The sequence below is a fragment of the Pteropus medius genome, unplaced genomic scaffold (genome assembly GCF_902729225.1).
Source record: "Pteropus medius unplaced genomic scaffold, Ma_sr-lr_union100, whole genome shotgun sequence".
Classification (NCBI taxonomy): Eukaryota; Metazoa; Chordata; class Mammalia; order Chiroptera; family Pteropodidae; genus Pteropus; species Pteropus medius.
The window spans coordinates 14945535-14965959 of NW_024342473.1; the positions used below are offsets into that span (position 1 = coordinate 14945535).

General features: G+C 41.5%; 1 protein-coding gene and 1 pseudogene across 11 annotated transcripts in view; one reads left to right on the top strand and one right to left on the bottom strand.

The window, feature by feature from the left end:
- Window positions 1–20425, bottom strand: part of TLN2 (talin 2) — a 386133-nt gene that overhangs the window by 117413 nt on the left and 248295 nt on the right. For 10 of the 11 annotated variants that reach the window (XM_039865415.1, XM_039865406.1, XM_039865408.1 and 7 more), the window contains 11 exons: window positions 18694–18795; window positions 17944–18020; window positions 15215–15395; window positions 14274–14387; window positions 11744–11852; window positions 10776–10984; window positions 10143–10241; window positions 6499–6666; window positions 5000–5294; window positions 2081–2247; window positions 106–234 (listed from right to left, as the gene is read on the bottom strand). In XM_039865415.1, the coding sequence (XP_039721349.1) occupies window positions 106–234; window positions 2081–2247; window positions 5000–5294; window positions 6499–6666; window positions 10143–10241; window positions 10776–10984; window positions 11744–11852; window positions 14274–14387; window positions 15215–15395; window positions 17944–18020; window positions 18694–18795 (1650 nt within the window). Of the gene's footprint in view, window positions 1–105; window positions 235–2080; window positions 2248–4999; window positions 5295–6498; window positions 6667–10142; window positions 10242–10775; window positions 10985–11743; window positions 11853–14273; window positions 14388–15214; window positions 15396–17939; window positions 18021–18693; window positions 18797–20425 lie in introns of those variants that run through there. The other variant, XM_039865416.1, reaches the window with a different exon arrangement.
- On the top strand, window positions 3727–3845 carry LOC120604744 (uncharacterized; annotated as a pseudogene).

Here is a 20425-nt window from a genome sequence, read left to right on the forward strand (position 1 = left end):
TTAGCTTCCTTTACATTATAAGGCTTTTCCTTATTAATCTGATTATTCTTTCCAGGAACTCTTTGCATCTAAAATGAGCATCACAAAATCAGCCTCTTTACTGACCTCCAATCGACTGACAATTTTTTTCTTAATAGCATTCTGGGCAGCAGCGTTGGTTGCCACCCGGAGACCTTCCGCAGCTTCTCTCAGTCTTTGCTGCTGGTCCTCATTCTCAGGGTTGGCTGCAGCACCCTGAGAAGGTGAAAATAAAGATTTCAAGAGGTTCAGGGGGCAGCATGCCACAGACACTGAATGCATAGCTTGAATTTTACTTTTTCCTAGTAATTCAAAGTATCTGGAAGAGAGAGCCAAATGTGTCAAGCAATATCTTTATGATAAATATGCTTCCTCTCGACAACAAAAAATATCTACTAGATGTTTCAAAACTGTACTGCTAAACAGTAGAAATTCAATGGTAATAATTAAACACATGAGATCATAGCCTTGGCTGTCCATACAAATTAACTTGTGGTCAGAAATGCATGATTTAAAAGACGGTAAGATAAACATCCCTCTGCTCATCTCTCTCAGAATTTTATGTTGATTGGTATGACAGACACATGTCACTGGTGAAAGATTCTCCTGTCTGAGGAACACCATACATATAGAAACAAAAGTGTATACATCGGTCCTGGCTTGGTCCTGGTTATGTGATGGTTGGCTTGTTCTTTTTGAATTTTAATTTCCTCACCTGTAAAATAAGGGATGAGATTTTTCACTAAGGTTCTAGCAGATAATTTTTGTGAACATGAGAGTTTGCTTGAAATAGCTTTGTTTAGACTTAGAAGGGGTAAAAAAGAAATTAGTAAAAACCATTAAAAAATTTAACTACTGTACAAAACTCTAATGTGTATTTTTGCTAAAAGAGATGGTTAAGAGGCAGAGCTTCTTGGCTGAAACAGAGATAAGGAGACAAAGGAAGTTTAGACCCTTCCCCTCAAGTTTCTCTTCAGCCCTACCTGCGATGTATCTGGAAGAACTCTCAGTCCCTCAAGTAATACAATGGTGAGTCAACGAAGGTGGTCTACATGGCTCACTGCATGTCACAATACATTCTAAGTGAAGTAATTTACATACTTGGTTGAGATAAGCTACTATTCTGTTGGAGGCCTGGGAGACAGGATAAGATGTGGGGATGTTTAATGCATCTTAAATGCGAAGAAGTACATTAAACATGTTACCTGTAGGGTATGAAGTTGAAGGTGATTTTTGTTTTCTTATTTACAGTTTTCTGCATTTTCTAATTCCACAGGAAACATAGGCTAATTGCATAATAAAAACAACATAGGAAAATATAGCCTTATCCATTTTAAACAGTTCTCGGCTAGAGGTAGGCATCAGAATCCCCTGTGGAATGTACACACACACATACACATACGTGAACACAGTCCCACCAGTGACCTCGTGGATCAGGGTCTCTGGGGGTGGAATGGAGGCATGTGCGCTTCAGTATGTTTCACAGGGAGCTCTGAAAGAGTCCCAGGTGAAGAATCACAGGCTTTTAGAAGCATCATGACATACGACACAGCTGTCAAAAAGCACAAAACAGACCCTTAACTATTCAAACTCTTCTATAATATATTAAATTGCTACTGGGATTTGAAGAACAGTGAATCAGGAAGTGCTCTACTATGTAAAATCTTGATAAAGAGTTTCGTTGGGAATTCAAAAGGAGGGCCAAGTAACATTAAGGCTGCAGGAAGCAAACAGGTGTAAGTTAATTTACTGCTGAAAATCTCAATTTTAGATGAAGCGCCATTTTCAATAATGCCAATGGTGATTACTCAGTTGAGAAAGAGCACTCACTAAGCAGATATACTTTGTTGCCCATGGCTGAGTCGACACCTAAAAGGCTTCATCCACATCTTCCACGACCTTCTCCTTTCCCACTTGAACAAGGTGAAACATTACAACACCACATAGGTTTTAAACAGACAAAACTCACACTTGGCCTGACCATTCTCTATCTTGAAGTTACCTTCTAAATCCTAGCTTTTGCTAATGTTCACCTTTCAGTTGGACAAATCCAATGTAATACCTTTGCAGCTTCCACCATGCGAGCCGTAGAGTCAGCCAAGAGTTTTGCTGCTGCCAGGAGCTTCTTTGAATTCTCCATGTCAATTTCAGCTTCTGCATCTGACCTCATGGCACTGACGAGGTCTGAGGTGGCCTGGGCCAGGACCCGGGCCTGGCGCACCATTTCACCTAGAGGGTGGGATTGAGGATGTGGTCAGTTTGTCTGCTTTCTAAAGTGCGAGTGAAACCTCAGGAGGCATCAGTCTCGTCTCTACTCTGACAAGAAGGATGGAGAGAAGCAAGCCCCCACGCTCTATTCCTAAGCAATGCAGTCAAATTAGATTCAGAAATGAAAATACCCCCTGTGGCTGTCGGGACTGCATGCCCCAAACACATCCAATTGGAATCTTTAAACAACCAAAGAGGAGCTTTTTATAAAGAGAAGGCAGGAAGAAAATTATGTGGTTTTACGATGTGCATTTATCTTTAGTAAATACTTAAACAGAAAATATTAATTACCTCACGTCAAGAACTTCTTACAAAAAAGCTCCTATAATAAATTCTTAGAGTAATGTGTATCGAAAAAATTATTTTTCAATTTTGAATTAATTCACATGCTACCTAACACCAGATAAGTAATATCACATAATCTGTTTGTGTCATTTGGCTTTTACTAATAAAAAGCATAGACCCTACTTTCACGCTCAAGTGCTTGGTCCAATTTTCCCTATCCATTTTATCTTTGCTCACCCTATTCTTCTCAATACTGGTTTTGATATTATTAGTAATGGTTTGATTATATTATACCTGTGATTTTATTTAAATCTATTTCAAGTTCCTTTTGGAAGTGGGAGGGGTATAAGAGTCAACATTAAAAACAAAGCTACCGAAATGTAAGGGACTTCTTCCTCTCCTAAAGGTCATTTGAGAAGAATGCTGAAGAACTGTACATTTAGGGTAAGAAAAGCTTTCAGGAAAATCGAAATGTGCTACATTCAAGGTATCCCGGATTGGATTCTGGGAGAGTAAAAGGACATCAGTGGAAAAACTGGTGTAATCTGAACAACGTTTGTAGTTTGGTTAACAGGACATATCAGTGCTAATCTTCCAGTTCTGGCAAATGTGCCATGGATTATGAAGACGTTAAAAATGTGGGAAACTGGGAAGGGCAGACGACAACTCTGTATGGTTTCACAAGTCTTCTGTAAGTCTATAAGTGTTCCAAAAGACAAGTTTTACTAAAAAACAAAAACAAAAGAATAACAAAAAAATCTAAATGTGTGGAGCACTGCTATCTTCTTAAATCATGTAAAAAGGACACAGAAAAGCATAAGGTAATTTTCTTTAAAAAAATACCTGTTATAAGGTATTGCTCTGTACTGAAGAAAAAAAAACAGCTCTCACAAACTACTGGCGGGGTTGCACATTGTGGGACCTTTCTGGAGAGAACTTTCTTAGAAACATTTAAAATAAAAAATATATACAGCTATTGGCTCAGCAATTCCATTGATAGGAACTTACTCTACACATACTTTCAAAAGCAAAAAAAAAAAAATTAAGATATTTTTATTTTGCTTACTGAAGCATGCTTTTTGTAAGAGCAAAACAAATTAACAAACCAAAAAAACTGGAAACCACTTGAATGTCCATTAAAAAATAACTGGTCGAGTCTACGGCCATGCCACCCTGAACATGCCCGATCTCATCTGATCTCAGAAGCTAAGCAGGGTCGGGCCTGGTTGGTACTTGGATGGGAGACCACTTAGGAATACCAGGTGCAGTAGGCGTTTAAAAGAGAGAGAGAAAAATAAAAGATAACTGGTCGAGTAAATTATGGTATATACTATGCTGCCATTAAAAAGATTATTGGGTAGGTCAACATTAAAAATAGTCAAAGATATATTAAGTGAAAACAGTTGTAAAAGTCTGTATAACACAATTCCATTTATATATTTTAAAAAAGAGGGTGTTACACACATATACATGACTGTAGAAAGATCGAAAATTTTTGGACAGATAAAACAGACATTGCACAGAAGTTGTTAAGTGGTCAGTTCTGGAGACTTAGGTGGGATAGAGATGAGCTGGGTCTGGGGACACAAACTTTGCAACTTATAGACTGAAAAATTATATTGTATATATTTTTAAATTTTATGCATATGATGATGCTTGACATTTAATAAAAACCTTACTGGTTGGAGACAGACTGCCCCTCCTGGGCTCACCAGTTCTTAGAGATAGCAAAGGGTCCAGAGCCAGGAGCATGTCTTTGATATGGAAACTAACCAGTCCTGAGCCATACCTCCTCCAAGCGGCCAGGAGGCAACATTCCTCCGCCTTAATCATCCCAGAGTCAGGCACCAGGCAACTAGGGACAGCCCCGATAGTGTGGAGCCTGTTGAAATTACTCCAACTGGCCAATCCTGAACTGTTCACTCTGCTCTGCCTTGCCCTGCCTTGCCTTGCCCATAGAAACCTGAATGAAGGCTATGGCCTAAACTCTCCCCTCAATCCTGTCTTCTGTGACCTGACCAAAACCTGACACTTCCCCTTGTGACCTTGAGTGGCATGTGGTGATTCCCTCTCTGAGACCTGTGAGTATAATAAACTTCTTTCCAAGACCCATTCTTGCTTCCTCCTGTGGCTGTACTGACTTACTATGTCACATCCAACATAGACATTCTTAAAATAAAAGGCATTTACTGTGAACTTAAATTATATATATATAAAAATCCTAGTTAACTTTTAAATCTTTAAATGTTGCTGTAGATGGATATGTTATGAGTCTTCCATCCTTTTACCAGCCTGAGAGAGATAGTATCTGAGTGAGGGCGATGAGAACTCGCCCTTGACAGGCACCCAGGCAGCCGTCACCTTTCTTACCATCGTCACCCTCTGGGAACCCCGGAATGGCCCACCCACCCCCAGCCTAGCCCCTCACCAGCATCGCCCATGGAGCTGAAGATGCTCTCGGTGACACACATGATGGTGTCAGTGGCCTGGTCGTAGCGGCCGATGGGCTCGCCTCGGCTGGCAAACTGTCGCACATGCTGCAGGAGATCGTGCAGGGCCTGGCTGACCACACTGGCTGCTGCGCTGACCTGCTTCAGGAGCTCGCTGTCATCAGTGGCTGCCTGGCAGGCGCGGACGCAGTTCTCCACCGAGCGGTCTACGAGCTTCCCTGCTTCGATCAGCTGCTCCTGGCACACAGGGGAGCTGATGGTGGGGCTCACCACCTGAAGAGAGACAGGAGCAGATCTGGGTCAACTCTTGGTCCCCAGTGTGTGCTAGTATTTCTACCACATCGACTTCCTGCTCTGGGTCTCTGTTCCTTACTTATAGGACCAGGAATTAAACTAAGCCATCACTGTGGTTTCTCATACTTCATTATTTCACTTCGTCTTTGTGATTTTTAGATGTCTGCTAATTTTACCTTCATTAGTGATATGTAACAGTCTATACCACTGACTATTTCTATAGAGAGAAATTTCCAGTATTTTACCAATTATATCTCCTCATTTTAGAAACCCTCTGGAATCTTCTGAGCTAGGATAACAAGACCATCTAAAAGAATTTTCTTTGATCAGAGACATTTGGAACTCTGCTTCACGGTACTTAAATAAACGGGGATTCTGTCAGTTATTTGTGGACACGAGGAGGGTAAAACAAGGAAAGCAGGAGGGAGACCATCCAGTACACCTTCAACTGATGCTGCAAATCCTACCACAGCATAAGAAACACCAGGCTGAGCCAGGTCACAGGTCTGCACAACATGTTCTGGCATGAAGTTGAGAAACGAACACCTCTCATCTGATGCATCATCTCGGTGAAGACACGCATGGAGTAGAAAGGGTATTTGAAGTCAGTCAGGCCCGTGTTAAAAACTCAGTTCTGCCACTTACAATTTCTGCGGCCTTAAGCTACTTCTAATGCCTCCGTTTCCTCTTCAGCAAACCGGGGTGGTGGTGATTAATGAGGTGGAGTATGACACACAGTACACACCCTAACTGGCAACGATGACCCTGATCCTCATTACCCTCACTCTAACACTGTGTGGTGTAGAAAGGGCCCTCATAAACTCTGAGGGTTATTTCTGAACCCATTTATAATGCTGACTATACAAGAATCTTTTGTGTGCATGTGTAAATAAGACATATTGACAAGTCCAAAGGGGAGATACAATGATAGTCATGAAGAAATGGCAATTAGACACAGAAAAGTATCACTGCCTGAGGACTTGAGCATAGAACAAATGATAAAAGTAGAATTGGGCAGTTTATGCTAAACTCCTATCACATCACCAAAAAAAGAAACACCTGAAGCAAGCTCTTTGTCTCAGACGATTTTAACGAATTCTTCTCTGGCTTCGCCCCAATGACTAGAGGCAGGTAAGGGCAGGTGACACTCTGTAGAAAAAGCCAGGGGCCCCAGCTGGCTTACCTTGGCACAGGCCACAAGCTGGGAGGTGGAGAGGGCGCACTGGGTGGCAGCGGCGATCACTCTGTTCTGCAGGACTGTGTCTGCAGCCACCTGGGCGACGTTCTTTGCCTTTAGTACCAGCATGGCGGCAGCATTGGCAACAGCTTTGGCCAGGCTCATTAAAACATCCTAAGAAAAATAAAATCATTTGCTTTTTTTTCTAATTACCCTTCATAGCCTGAAAATGTGGTGTCTACTTGACCATTCTATTGTTCTCTTTGACCCTTTTCCTTCAGTACTTGAGAATAATTTTTTCCATTTATTTTCCTGAAATGTCAACTTATCTTTTGAGCTAACTAAGGAAGGAGACTCACATCTTAACAACTTAGCCTCCTGTACATTAAGTAGCATAGGTTTAAATCTAAAATAGGCTAATTTGAGGAAATAGTTTTTACTTTAATCACTGATTCACATTCATGCACTTATCCAATACCGAGAGTCCTGACCATGTCTCTTGAATGTGGTTGATATGGTGGATCAGAAGAAGCTGAAAATGTATCCAGATACCACAAATACTATGCAAGTTATGGCCCACTACGACTTGAAAATTTATCTTTTGGTTTTCTACTTTGCACAAGGACCCAAATGATCACCACAAATTCAGTCACATCTTTGCCTCCAGAGGGCAACGTCGGACATGCACAGAAACCACCTACGTCTCAAGAGCTAAGGAATGCTCTGAACGTGTGTTGTGTAGTCTCCTGCACAGGGATTAAATTGTTATAAAAAATGGGAAGGGAGCCTACATAAATAAACTAGCTATAAGCTGTGACCTCAGCAAAGATGTGAGGAACTTTGAGCCTTTAAAGATCAGTTTATGCTTCAACTCAACAAAAGGCATTCTGCTTGCAGAATGGAGAATCCTTTGATTCTGTCCACCAGTTTTTTCACTCAGCTGTGTGAACTGAAGAATAACCATTGTTACTTTTCATTTACTTGTTTGTTTTTAATACTGAAGGTAGTTTATTTGGTTTGGAAATGCCTTCCCAAACATATGAGCCATTTTCATTTTGAACAAACATGTGAAGGATTTCTTCTAGGACATGTGGTCAGAAGTCTTTATTAATTCATTGGATAATAACGAAAAGCACTTTTTATTCTGAATGCAAAGGGCACCCACAGTCTTTACAACAAGATATCTTATGAGAAGATAAATTGGAAAGACCGTTTAGCCTATGTAATTTTACACAGAGAAAAGACTATATGCTATCCAGGCAAATCAGAAACATCAAGTAAGTGGATTTTAAAATTGACAAAACCAAGCAGTCTTAAAGGAACAATTCAGTCCAGTCTTTACGGGATGTCCAGAGAAAAAACAAAGCCTGAAATTTGAAGATGCCTTTGTGACTGGACTGGCACTTGTTTGCCACACAACTTTTAGCAATTGCTCGCAACACGGCCTTCGAAGTTACAATTCTTGGACACCTATATCTCAGTATTAAATGAAAACACAACTTGAGTGTCACAAATTAGTAAGAAGATTTAGGAAAATAACTTTCCAAAGTGGGTTGTCGTATTTTTTCACTTGATAACGAATCCATCTTTTCACACAGGGACTAAGACTCATGATTGTTCTAAAGTGCTTTGTTAGGCTCATTTGTAGAAACTCTAATCCTATTAATTAAAAAAATACAGTTAGAAAAAGAATGTGATACTACAGTTATAGATGCTGACAAGGCCTTTGTCAAAGTTTCCAACAAGACCACTATTATGTAGCCCGTGTAAAATAAATCTTTGTTAAGTCTGGGAACATGCAGTACATTAAGGACCCAAGAAAAGCTCTAAGATAGGATCTCAAGAATCCGAAAAACAGAGAGTAAGAAATCTAGCGTCAGCAAGCCAAAGCCTGCTCCTAACAAGGGGTTGCGGGATCACCTCACTGTACCGGTGTTTGCCTAGAGACCTCACAGAAACCGAAGACACTCGAGTCAGGCCTTTTCCTCGTAAGAAAGCCCCCTGAACCTGAACTGGCTGCCCTACCATGTCTGAATGGAAACAAACATTAGAAAGCAGAGTTTGCATTTATATGCGATGAAAACACTTGAAGAAAAAAATAAAGGCAAAGTCTGCAAACATACAAGGATGTGTGAGATGTCATAGGGAAGTATTGTGACTTTTCCTTCAAGCTTCCCAAACACTTTAGGGAAAGCAATAATATTTTTAAGGAAAGTAAATTGACCACTTGAGAATGATTAAGTCTAATAAACCAACATATTTACACAGTTCGTAAGTAGGTAACTGCCTACAAAGAATTACCTGCTTCAATACGAAAAGCAAAGGCCAGTTTAGGGATCTGCTAAGGAGAAGTAAGGAGGGACACAATTAGTGAAATATATTTGGATTTAGTGAAATATATTTATGTGGTCTGCAGTTAATTCTCTTTATAATTATAACTGGCCATCCCAGCATAGAAATGGCTTCCAGGATACTAGATTATGGATCTCACACTCATCCTGTCTTGAATAGTCAAGCACCGGATGTTTTACCGCATTGCAGAAAATGAATGAGTCCTGTGGCCTCAGCACCATAGGTATATGGAAAGTAGAGGAGAAACAAATACACCTGTGGATGAAGGTGCATGTTTCATGTAGTACAACGTACACGATCCTTTCTTAGTGTAAGTGATGCATGCTATGTTAATGAAGTTTGGTAGTTCTAGATAAAATGGCATGAAACTGCCACCCATGAAGCAAGAAACTTAAAAAGCCGAATGATATTTTTATTCTGAATTCTACGGAATTCCCAAACAGTGCATATAACATAGGATTTGGAAAAAGGGCATATTCGAGAGAACCAGGCGCAGACTATAATCATTTAATTAGAATGTATTGATATATTACTTGCACAATTAGAACTTAAGAGGAGGAGAAGGAGGAGTGAAGGGTTTCTGCCTGCAAGTATGTGAGAAGAGAAGCTCATCCTAGCCTGAAGCTCTTAACAGCAGGCCTCGGCACCTCTTCTGTGGTGGCTGGCAACAGAGGCAGACAAATCGAGGTCTTGTCTGAGCTGGCGGTGCATCAGGCTACCTACAAGCAGCGGCTACAGCTGTCTGTCAGAGGACAAAGAGCACATGTCCTTGGTATTGAAAAAGAAGGATGACATAAAAAGACTTCACCACACTTGTGACTTTAGATGACACAGACAATAGACCCACCTCTGAATGTAAAGGAAAGCCTTTGCTGTGTGTAAGTGCAATGCGTGAGAGTGCACGCATTTCCACTTTTATACATGAACTCCCCAATGATGCAATTAAAACTGCCCCTGAATAGAGAAAATAAGATTGGCCATGAGTTTATCACTATAAAGGTTGGGTGGTAGAAACGAGGGGTTCATGACATTACTCTCTCTACTTTTGTGTTTAAAGAAATGTCCAGTGTATTAACCAGTGAGAAGAGCTAAATAAGTGTTTTATGATAAAAGTAAAATGAGTTTTTCAGTTACAAAAATTTTTTAATTAACACACAAAGACTTCACCCACCAGATAATCTACCTCAAACTTATTCTTGATAGCACAAGGAAGGTTGGGTTTTACATTCCATTCTCCTAGTTGGGCCTAGACCATCACTTAGGCGCCTTCCCAAGATTATGAGCTGCAAATATCTTACTTGGAATCGCTCATCAGTCTCATTCTCTCCGATCTGTCTCAGAAGGTCCCCACTGGCCTGTCCAATGCTTCCAGCGGCGGTCAAAACTGTCTGCCGAGGCTACGAACAAAGAGCACACACTGGTTGGAAAGAAAATGCACTCCCTCCACGGTGCCAACAGACACGGCAGTGCAGAGAGAGGAATCTGGTGTGACTGGCTCCTCCTGCACTTAAACGAGAGTCTCCGACTACCTTCCAGACAGGAGACATAAGCGTCCTGGTGACATCTGTGTAAGGAAATGCCTCATGTCTTAAAAACCAGCAATAGGTGGATAGATTTGAAATGTTCAACTAATGAATCTCATTCAGTTGGTAGGAAGGTAATACATGTTTTCTGGAAATTAAGGGGCAAAACTTGCATCCCTTTTAAAGGTTTTTGACATATGGGTTAGTTTCTGAGGTTTCACCTTATCAAATTTGGGGGGCAAGGAGAAGGAAAGTTTCCTACTAAGAGCTCAACCAGTGTTGAAGGTTGAACCACAGATTCTCTAAACTCTGCAGCATGGGAACATGCCCCACCAAGATGGAAGGAACGGCTCAAAAGCTGCACCTGTCTCATCAGAATCTGAGTCACTGCTTGTCCCAAGAGCTCACCTCTCCAGAAGTAGGCTGTACGGCTTTCAGCAAGTCCGACACTGCCCCAGCGAGGGTCCTTGCAGCTCTGAGCAGGTCCTCCCCACTGCCCACTTCATCATCCATGAGGGCCGCCAACAGTTTCACACCCTTGGACATCTCCGTCAGGTTGGAAGAAATGGTGGTGATTGCACATCCCACAGCTGTGTAGTCGGTGTCTGCAGGGTCACCTGGGACAGAGAAAAGCCTTCTCCATCAAAGGAGAGTGGTGAAGGGGGAGGACAGCCCAGGTGGGCAGGAGGTAAATAGCCGCATTGCAGCAGCTCGTCACCCACCACTCTGCAGGAGTCAGACACAAAGCATGGCATGCTCACGGTGAGATGAATAGCATTCTGTCTCCAAGATGCTGCTCTCCACAGGGTCCTTTCTCCCTGAGGCCTCCTACATTGAAATACTGAGCACAAGCACCTTTGAAATTCCAAAGGAAGTCTCAGCATCTCACGGCCCTTTTTGTTAGGCCACTGTCAGCAACTTAGGAAGGTCAGCTCTGCTCCTGAAACATTGTAATGCTGTACATTGAAGCCAAGATATTTCCTGGCTCTTACTTGACAGTGCAAGGTGGAGAGTCATGCTGTGCCAGGAGACACTACTGCTGGACAAGACAGAAGAAGGCACACATGACAGATCTAGTCTTTCAAACCATTTTCAGATTGTAAGCTCCCAGAAGGGAGAAACTAGCCTCGATACACTTTGAAGTATGTCCAACCTACTGATAAACAATGAGAAGAGCTTTTTAATGATGATGCATGATATAGACACAATGAAATGTGTTCCCCACATTTCTTCTTGGTCAGTGGGAGAAAATGCCTGAAGTACTTGGGGTACCTAAAAATAGACTGTCATCTCATAATATGAAAATCTGTTTCAATCAAAGAACATTTTTTTTTAAACCACAACACACCACAAACACAACCCCCTCAGGGTCTTACCGGCAGTGAGGTTAACAACTGAAGCTGTTCCAGCTGTGATGGCATCGACTTGAGAGTGAATTTCATGTTTGGATTCGTCGACTTTATTCTGAACCCATACCCTAGACGCCTGCAAAACCAGACAACTGTGTGACACAATCATTGCACAGAATAACCTAGGAAACCAGAGAAGTTGTGCCAGAAAATGAGACCAGTATTTTGGCTACACTCTTCTTACTGGGCCAGCACCAAGGAGGCCCTTAAATCATCTTAAACAATGTCCTTAACAGGCCTCTCGCTCATTTATTGGTACAGAATGGTATGAAAATTCTCAGTTTCTCAAATTGGTTACTTTTTTTTTTTTTTTAACTTTAAGACCTTAGAGAAAAATTCTATGTGGTTTTATTCAGGTAAATTCAATAAAAACATGAGAATATTTGATGTCTCATGATATCGCACATTAGCACTAAAATCGGTGCGAATTTCATCTTGTTTTTAGAGAACAAGTTTAGAATGAGGGTGTTTCAGCGCAGGAGTGTTCTCTGTCAGTGCGGGAGTGTCTTCAGTTCACATGAATGTTGTGGCACTTTTTACGGGGAGTGTGTTCTAGTCAAGATCTCTGTTCTGAATCCAGCTCTGCCTCTAACAAGGGACATGATCTTGGGCAAATTACATCTGTGTCCTGTGCCTTGCATTTCTTCTACTGAAGGAATTCAGTGGTGTTTAATAGCCTTTCCAGCTCTTATACTTTATGTTCGTTTGAACCTATAAATAGCAAATTCTCTATTTTCTAGCATTTCTGAACTTAGCCAATAAATGATCATTTACATCAATAATGGCAACCCTGGGGTAATAGAAGGTGCTGATTTGCTTCGTAAAACATTCCAAAAAAATATTGGCTCAGGTCCTCCAGCTGGTTTTGATACATCTAGGCTCAGGATGTGTCTAGCACTTATAATAATTTTTGTATACCAATTCTTTGAAACTTGGTGAAACAGAAACATGAAAAACAAACATTTCAAAACTCTATCTTACAATTGTGTTGGATTTGGGTGTCTGCCATATGTATTTCCACCGTGAAGTTCCCCCGAAGCAAATAGTAAATGATTTTGAGTACTTGGGAGAAATAGCACTAAGGGTAGCAGCACCCTACGTGTATACAAGTACACAAACAAACAACACAGTGTTCAGGGAAAACTCAGAGGAGTTAATCCTAGATGGATAAGATGACATCACAAATTATATGTTGGTATTGGACCCTACTGAGGGTCTTGTCAGTCCTAAACAGTGGTTTTCAACTCTGGCTGCCCATATAATCACCTGGGAAGGTGAAGAAGCACTGATACCCAGTTTCCATCCCCAGCGACAGAGCTTTATTTGATTTGAGCCCTAAGGTCTTAGGTTTTGTCCTAAATACTCCTCGGGTTACTCTAATACACAAAGTGCGACTGAGAATAATAGTGCTAGTCAGTGCTTCCCAAACTTTAATGTGTACACAAAACAGCAGAGAACTTCGCTAAAATGCAGATTCTGATTCAGAAGTTTGGGATAAGCCTTAAGATTCTACACCTCTCACAAGATCCTAAGTGTTGACACTGCTGATGGCCATGGACCACGATGTGTGCTGCAAGGGGCTAGGTGATTTTATGTAGCAACAGCTACAGGAAGGCAGCTAATTATCTTGCCCTCCTAAGAGCTTAAAAGTAGTAACCCAGTGTTTCTCAAAGCACAGTGCCCAAAAACACAGCAACAGCATCACCAGAGAACTTGTTAGAAATGCAAAATCTCAGGCCCCACCAGACCTACTGAGTCAGAAAAAATGCAGGAGAGGCCCAGCAATTGCTTTAACAAGCCCTCTAGGTGATTTTGATGCACGTTGAAGTTTGAGAATCACTGCTAATAACAAAAACAGCTAATACTCATTGAGCTCTCACCATATGTTAGGTACTGCTCTAAAAACTCTGTGCATGACTGTAGAGTCTTCACAACCACACTACTCACAGATGACAAAAGGGAGGCTTAGAGAAACTTGCCCAGATAGTCACAGCCACTGAGCAGTGGAGCTGGGATGTAAGCCCACATGATGTGACTCTGGAGTCCAAGTTCTTAGTCCTTGCCAGGTATTGCCAATAGCCAGTATCACCCCATGATTCTCTCCTGTGGCTATAACCTGGAGTAGGGTTCCTCAGCCCCTGGGCCATGGACCGGTACTGGTCTGTGGCCTGTTAGGAACTGGGCCACACAGCAAGAGGTGAGCAGCAGGCTAGCGAGCGAAGCTCTATCTGTGTTTGCAGCTGCTCCCCAGCGCTAGCATCACCGCCTCAGCTCCACCTCAGATCATCAGGCAGTAGATTCTCATAGGAGCACCATTCCCTGGTACTAAAAAGGTTGGAGACCTCTAATCTAGAGACAAAGACTCATCTTGAAAAAGACATGGGTTTCGACTTCACCTAGCCGGAGACAGAGATTCACCTGACTGAATTCAGACAGTGCATAACCTTGTTTTCTGTCAGGGCAGAGACAGTGAATGAAAACCATGAACAATATTTACCATATCCTGGCCAAGAGGTGGCAATGAGTCAAGCTCACTGAGGTCATCCTGGGCCTGCTGGACCGCGTGCATGCTCGTGTTGATGGTCCCCATGAGGGCCTGCTGGGCAGAGGTCTGCAAAGGTACAGGTATATAAGGCGGTCATAACATGCTCCTGGTACCAACAAAGCCCTCCACACAAAACAAGGTTAAACTGAACTTTGGCTCAGAAAGTGGACCAGGGTACATCTCAACAACTGCCCGAACCACCTCCCATTGGAGAACTTAACTGACAAGTAGGCTCGTAAAGAATACTTGCAGGGTAGCTAAGGAGAACCAATTCTTGAGTACTGAGGACAAAAAGATCTCAGGCATGGGAAATGTGTGCATTATACTAGCATTCTTTATAAATAAGTAAGGATTCCACCCAAACCTACAGCCAACATGCTTCTTCAGTTAAATTACTTCTGAGCTTTCAGGCTCTTCACCTTTCAAACGGTTCTTGCCCAATAGTACAGGATCCCTGACTAGAATTAAGAGAGGCATGGTATCAGAGAGACCATTACAGTGGACGGGACCAATGAGCCACTCAGGGGAGAGTGTGGCTCACTACAGACCTGGTCTGTTTCTAAGAGGCGTATCTGGGCTAATTAGCAGCTTGATGCTGCTAGGGCAGGGAAGCAGGTTTCTACTTCTGAGTCACCAGTCACAAGGAGAGGTCCCTGTTTCTCTTCCAGCTCCAGAGGCCAACTGTGATCCTAGACAGGGAGCTACCAGAACCATCCAATTAAAAGAAAGCACGCTGGGAGTTAAGCATCAGGACAGCTCAGCTCAAGAGCCATGGTTGAGACAGATGCTAACAAGAGTGTAGATGACACACAATCCATCCCCATGGCTGGTGTCCCTCCCTGCACACCAGACGCATCATATTGATGTGCAGAGCGAGTGCTCAGAAGCCTCACCAGGGGGGGCATATGGCCTCGGTGCATCTGCCCAACCATGACCTGCTGCTGTGGTGAGGGCATGCTGCCAACATTGAAGGTCTCGGGCCCGCTGGAGCCCGAGCGCATCACAGCCGGCAGTGCCACCGAGCCGTGCTCCACCTTCCCGGTCCTGTTGAACTGCTGCTGCAAGATGGTGGACCTGCAGGAAATAGGTGATTTGGTCACTGAGGTGGCTGCTCACATGGAGTATCATGAGAAGACACCATAGGTGTCATGAATGTTTGCTGCTTTGTGCTGTGGCGGTCAGTTTAAGAGATGAATGTACAAGAAGAATTATGAATAAAGATACAGCACTAAAATGCTCAGTAGAATACTGAGGTGAATTTTTTTACAATATTAATATAAATAACCACTCCCAACGTATTTAATAGTCACGATATTATGCAGTTAGTTGTTCTTAGAAACACACACACACACACACACACACACACACACACACACACACACACACAGATATTCCTATAAAAATAATGTTCCAGGTATAAGTGAAAGTTTTGGATACACCGATCATTATCGGTAAATCCTACCTGAAATAGATTCAGTCAATAAATAATCTACTGTGTGCCAGGTTCTATTCTAGGTATTGGGGACATAAATAATTTATTCTTAGCTTGAAAGAAGTGTGGAAATGAACTCAAAGAAAATCTCCTATAGCACAGTTCCTGTCCAGCAGGTCCAAGGCCACTGACCATGCAGGATGTTTGAACACCTTTGGAACCTTGACGATGGGCCAGACTTTGGCACTTCTAGACGACTTCAACTTAAGTCTGAAAAGACTCATAGGCATCCAGTAGAAAAAAAATTAATTTTTACTTCTTGATATTTTCTTTGAATGAAGGGTGAGTGCAAAGGACTTTGAACATATGAAGTTAAGAAGTCTGAGGTGGCATATTTGCCTCAGTAGCCCAGTGGTCAAACCTACAGGGAGAGTCTGGGGGAATCTGCATGCATGTGGGGTAGGGGGCAAGGGTTGGTGAGTCCCTGCATTATGGGGCATGGGCTTCTGTCTCAGGGTTTTCGAACTATCATAGATCACACTCTATTGCCCAGGTCAAAGCTCGTGAGCCATGCCAAGGCACAAAGCAACAGGCATCCATGAAGAGTCATCATTGTCTATGGAGGGGGTGATACTAGGGGGATGATACTGATCTGTGGCTCCTGTAGGAATTCAGCTCTGTGCTGAGATCTCAGCCAAAGTCTAATACAGGGAAAGTGGAAGGTGTGGTGAAGGGGACTAACCTGGACCACTCTTCCTGTTTGCCTGGATCAGACCCCACCCTGATGCCTTAGGCAGTGGGAGGGAGTTAAGGTGGCCCTAGGCAGGGGAGGTCCCAGATACTCAGCTCTTCCTAGGTGAGGTACTGTGCAGTGAAATACTCTGAAAGGAATGCCTCACCCCGTCAGGAGGCACTAGCTTACTAATTTCTATCTAATGGTCATTAATAATTCCAAGAAGTTAAGGTGTTTTGCCAGAGGTAGCAAGTACAGTACTTGAAATGTGTCACATCAAGTTTGGTTCCAATTTGTGTACTAATAGGGGATAAATGAAAAAACACCTTCAAGGTGATTTTGAAGCAAATTGTTAGAAAATGGCACAGAGTGACAATGTGAGAGAAACAATTACTATGATTAAGCAAGTTCAAGTGCTGGGAAATCTAGAGCTTTCTGGCAGTGTGTTATAGGAAATATCACGAAATTTGAATCTGAGTCCTGGCTCTGCCACAATAATGCACCTCAACTAACTTTCATGAGCTTCAGTTTCCTCATCCATGAACGGGGATGACAATATCTAGGTACCTCTTTCATAGAGGGTTGTTGTTGGGACCAAATGAGACAGCATGTTGGAGACGCACAGTAAAGACAATACAAGTTATTATTATAAGGCTCTATTTAACATAAAGGGGGAGGCTGTTCAGGTTTTGATTCAAATATCACTTATTAGATGTTATTTAATTTTAATAAATCTCAGTTTCCTTATCTATAAAATGGGACTAAATTGAGGAGGTTCCAAATTTAAAATAACAATAGCAAATATTTACTATGTGCCAGATATTGCTTTATGTGCTTTATTAGTAAGTCAATCATAAAAATGCAATTCTTAAGGAGGTATTATTATTTCCATTTTATAGATGAGATTGAGAGGGAAGAGAAATTCAGAATGGCCACAAAACCACACATTAAAAAACAGCCCCCAGATTTGAACCCAAAGTTTGGCTCCAGAGTCCATGTTCTTAACCACTTGCCTCAGCTGCGTTATAATATGTGTATCAAGTATGGCACGTAGCAAGTGGTCCATAAACAAAAACTCCACTGGCTAGATCTCTACCTCCAAAGGGACAGAATCAAACAGAAGCTCACTCTCCAGCCCTTTGATTAAAATAATGCAGTTCATGAAATTTAAATCAGAAACGCAGAATAGGATTCACGAATGTTCACCGCCTCTAATGATGGAGTTAAACACATCTTGTTCAGTGTCTCTCTGAAATTCTCAGTCCCTCCTCCCCAGACACCCTGAACACCAGTGCTGACAGTCTGGGACCACACTTCAAAAAGCAAGACTCATCTACATCATCCACGATCATCTCCTCCACATGAGGGACTTTAGAGCAACAGGCCCCAGAGCTGGCAGGAGGACACCTGCCCATGGAGGGAGGAGGCAGTTCTTTAGCGCTCTTAACAATACTTACTTTTTTGGGGAAACGGACTCTTCCAACATAGTTGATTCCTCATCACCCTCTAGTCCAAATCTATCTTTACTTTGTTTCTGAAAGTAATATAAGACCAAAAATGAAAATTGGCAGGTATTTACACAAGAACCTTTTAAAAAATGCTACACAAGCAAAAATGTTGAGGTTTACACTACATTTCTTATACTGGATATTTAATAAGTGATGATAAACAAAGCAATAATCACAATAAAAAAGAAACACATTATTTAATCATGTCTTCTGCATTTATTATTGCACAGACCTAATTTTATGTAGTTAAAATCAAGATACAAGTATTAATATTCTAGTAGAACTTGGTTATTTGAGTGGGCTGTATCTAGAAGCCTTAGAAAACTTCTATATCATTATGGGATATAACCCTATTAAATTTGGGGGGAAAAATTTCAACAACATGAAAAACACAAAGGTCATTTTCCAAACCCTCAATCTGGATTTCTACAGAGACTGAAAAGTATGACATAACTACTGAGAGAGAAAGATGCTGAGGGGTTAGCTAGGTTCATACATTAGCTAATTACCTGGCAGTCAATGATGCAAATGAGCTGCAGCAAAATCCGAAATTCTCATAGGATCATGAGGTCAAAGACCACACATGAGCAATCAACGTCAAAGATTAAATCAATGAATAAAGTACTTTAAATAAAGGTTTTCTAAACTGAGTCTTAATAAAGAAGCTTTGCTTTTCCAATTTGCACAGGTACGAAATACCTTTTTGAGGATGATGTCAATGTAGCCTGCAATCAGCTGGGATATTTGCTCTCCCTCAGTGGTTTGTACTGAATAGTAGCTTTCCTGATACTCCCCAAAATCCTGGGGAAAAATAGCATTAGAAGAAATATCAGATATATTAGCAGTTTGAAAGGTGAGGAGGCCCAGGTTCAAGATGGCATGGACTCAACTTTTCCCTTGCTCTTCTCCTTTAAATAAAACTGAACATCCTAAAATTTATTCAACAGACAATGGTAAAAGGGCTCTGAAAGCTAAAAAGGTGGACTGGCTGGGGACCTCAGGACTTGGAGAAACACATCTGGTGAGTTCTTGGGTTTTATTGTATATCCCATTACCTACAAGGTTGGCTGCTGGATAGGCCTGACACTTGGAACCTCCAACAAACAGTTTCTGAAAAGACTGTTCTCTCTAGCCAAAAGATCAGAAGAGTAGAGCCGAACAGAGTTGGGAGTCCTACTCAGCTCCACAGTCTGTGGTAACATTCACTGGCAGCTGCAGAGTGGTGAAAGCCTAGGCCATTCTAGCCCCTGCTCGACAACCCAGGCAGGTAGGTGGTCTGATCCTTTTGTAGCAGGAGTCGCAGTGAAGTCCTGTGTCTCCTTGCCCTCCACCCAGTGGCATAAAGAGACTCAAGTCCGGTGGCTTCCTTCTCCCTCCAAAAGGTCACCCAGAAATAGCAGGTGGCCCAGGGAAGTGCCTTCTTCCCTCACTCACAGACAGCACCATCAGAGTTTGAGCAGGAATCCTGGTGGTGTCAAAGGAATAAAGTATCCAGAATAACATTGCAAGAGAAATGAACTGTCACTGCAACTAAAGTCTGCGAAAGTAGGCTAAAATAGGTCTACATACTAAAGTAGGTCTACATACTAAACCTACACAAGGTGAAAGTAGGTCTACATACTAAACCTACACAAGGTGAGTGTCTGTTAAAATAGAAGATTTAAATAAGATCAAGAGTCTCTTAACATAACAACCAAAATGTCTACAATAATAAAAAATCAGTATTCATATCAAAAACTAGGACAACTACAATATGAATAAGAGAATCGATTGATGCCAATACTAAGATGAACTGGATATTAGAATTATCTGATAAGTATTTTAAAGTAGCTGTCATAAACAATGTTTCAATAATTAATTATAAAATCTCAAACAAATGAAAAAATAAAAAGGTTCAAAAGGAAACATAAGTCATTAAAAAAGACAGAATGAAAATTATAGAATTAAAAAATGAATAACCAAAATAAACTCACAGGATAGACTAGTGTAGCAATGACAGAAGATAGAATTACTAAACTTGAAAACATCAACAGAATTTAGTCAATCAAAACAACAGCAAGGAAACAGACAAAACAAAACAGAGCTTCAGAAATCTGTGGGGCAACGATAAAAGATCTAACATCCATTATCACCAGAATACCAGGAGGAGAGGAGCATGTGAAACAAACAAAAAAGTATTTGAAGAAACACTGGCTGAAAATTTCCATAAATTAGTGAATGACATAAACCTACAAATTCATAAAGCTTAGCAAATCTCAAAGAGAAGAAACTCTATGAAATCCATGACAAGAACTTTTGGAAACTAGAAAGAAAAATCTTTAAAACAGCCAGAGAAAAGTGACATCGATAAAACAACATTAGCTATACATAATCTTGAATGACAGAAAGTTCTAATCTGAAACCATGGAAGCTAAAAAGAAGTCGCATGATA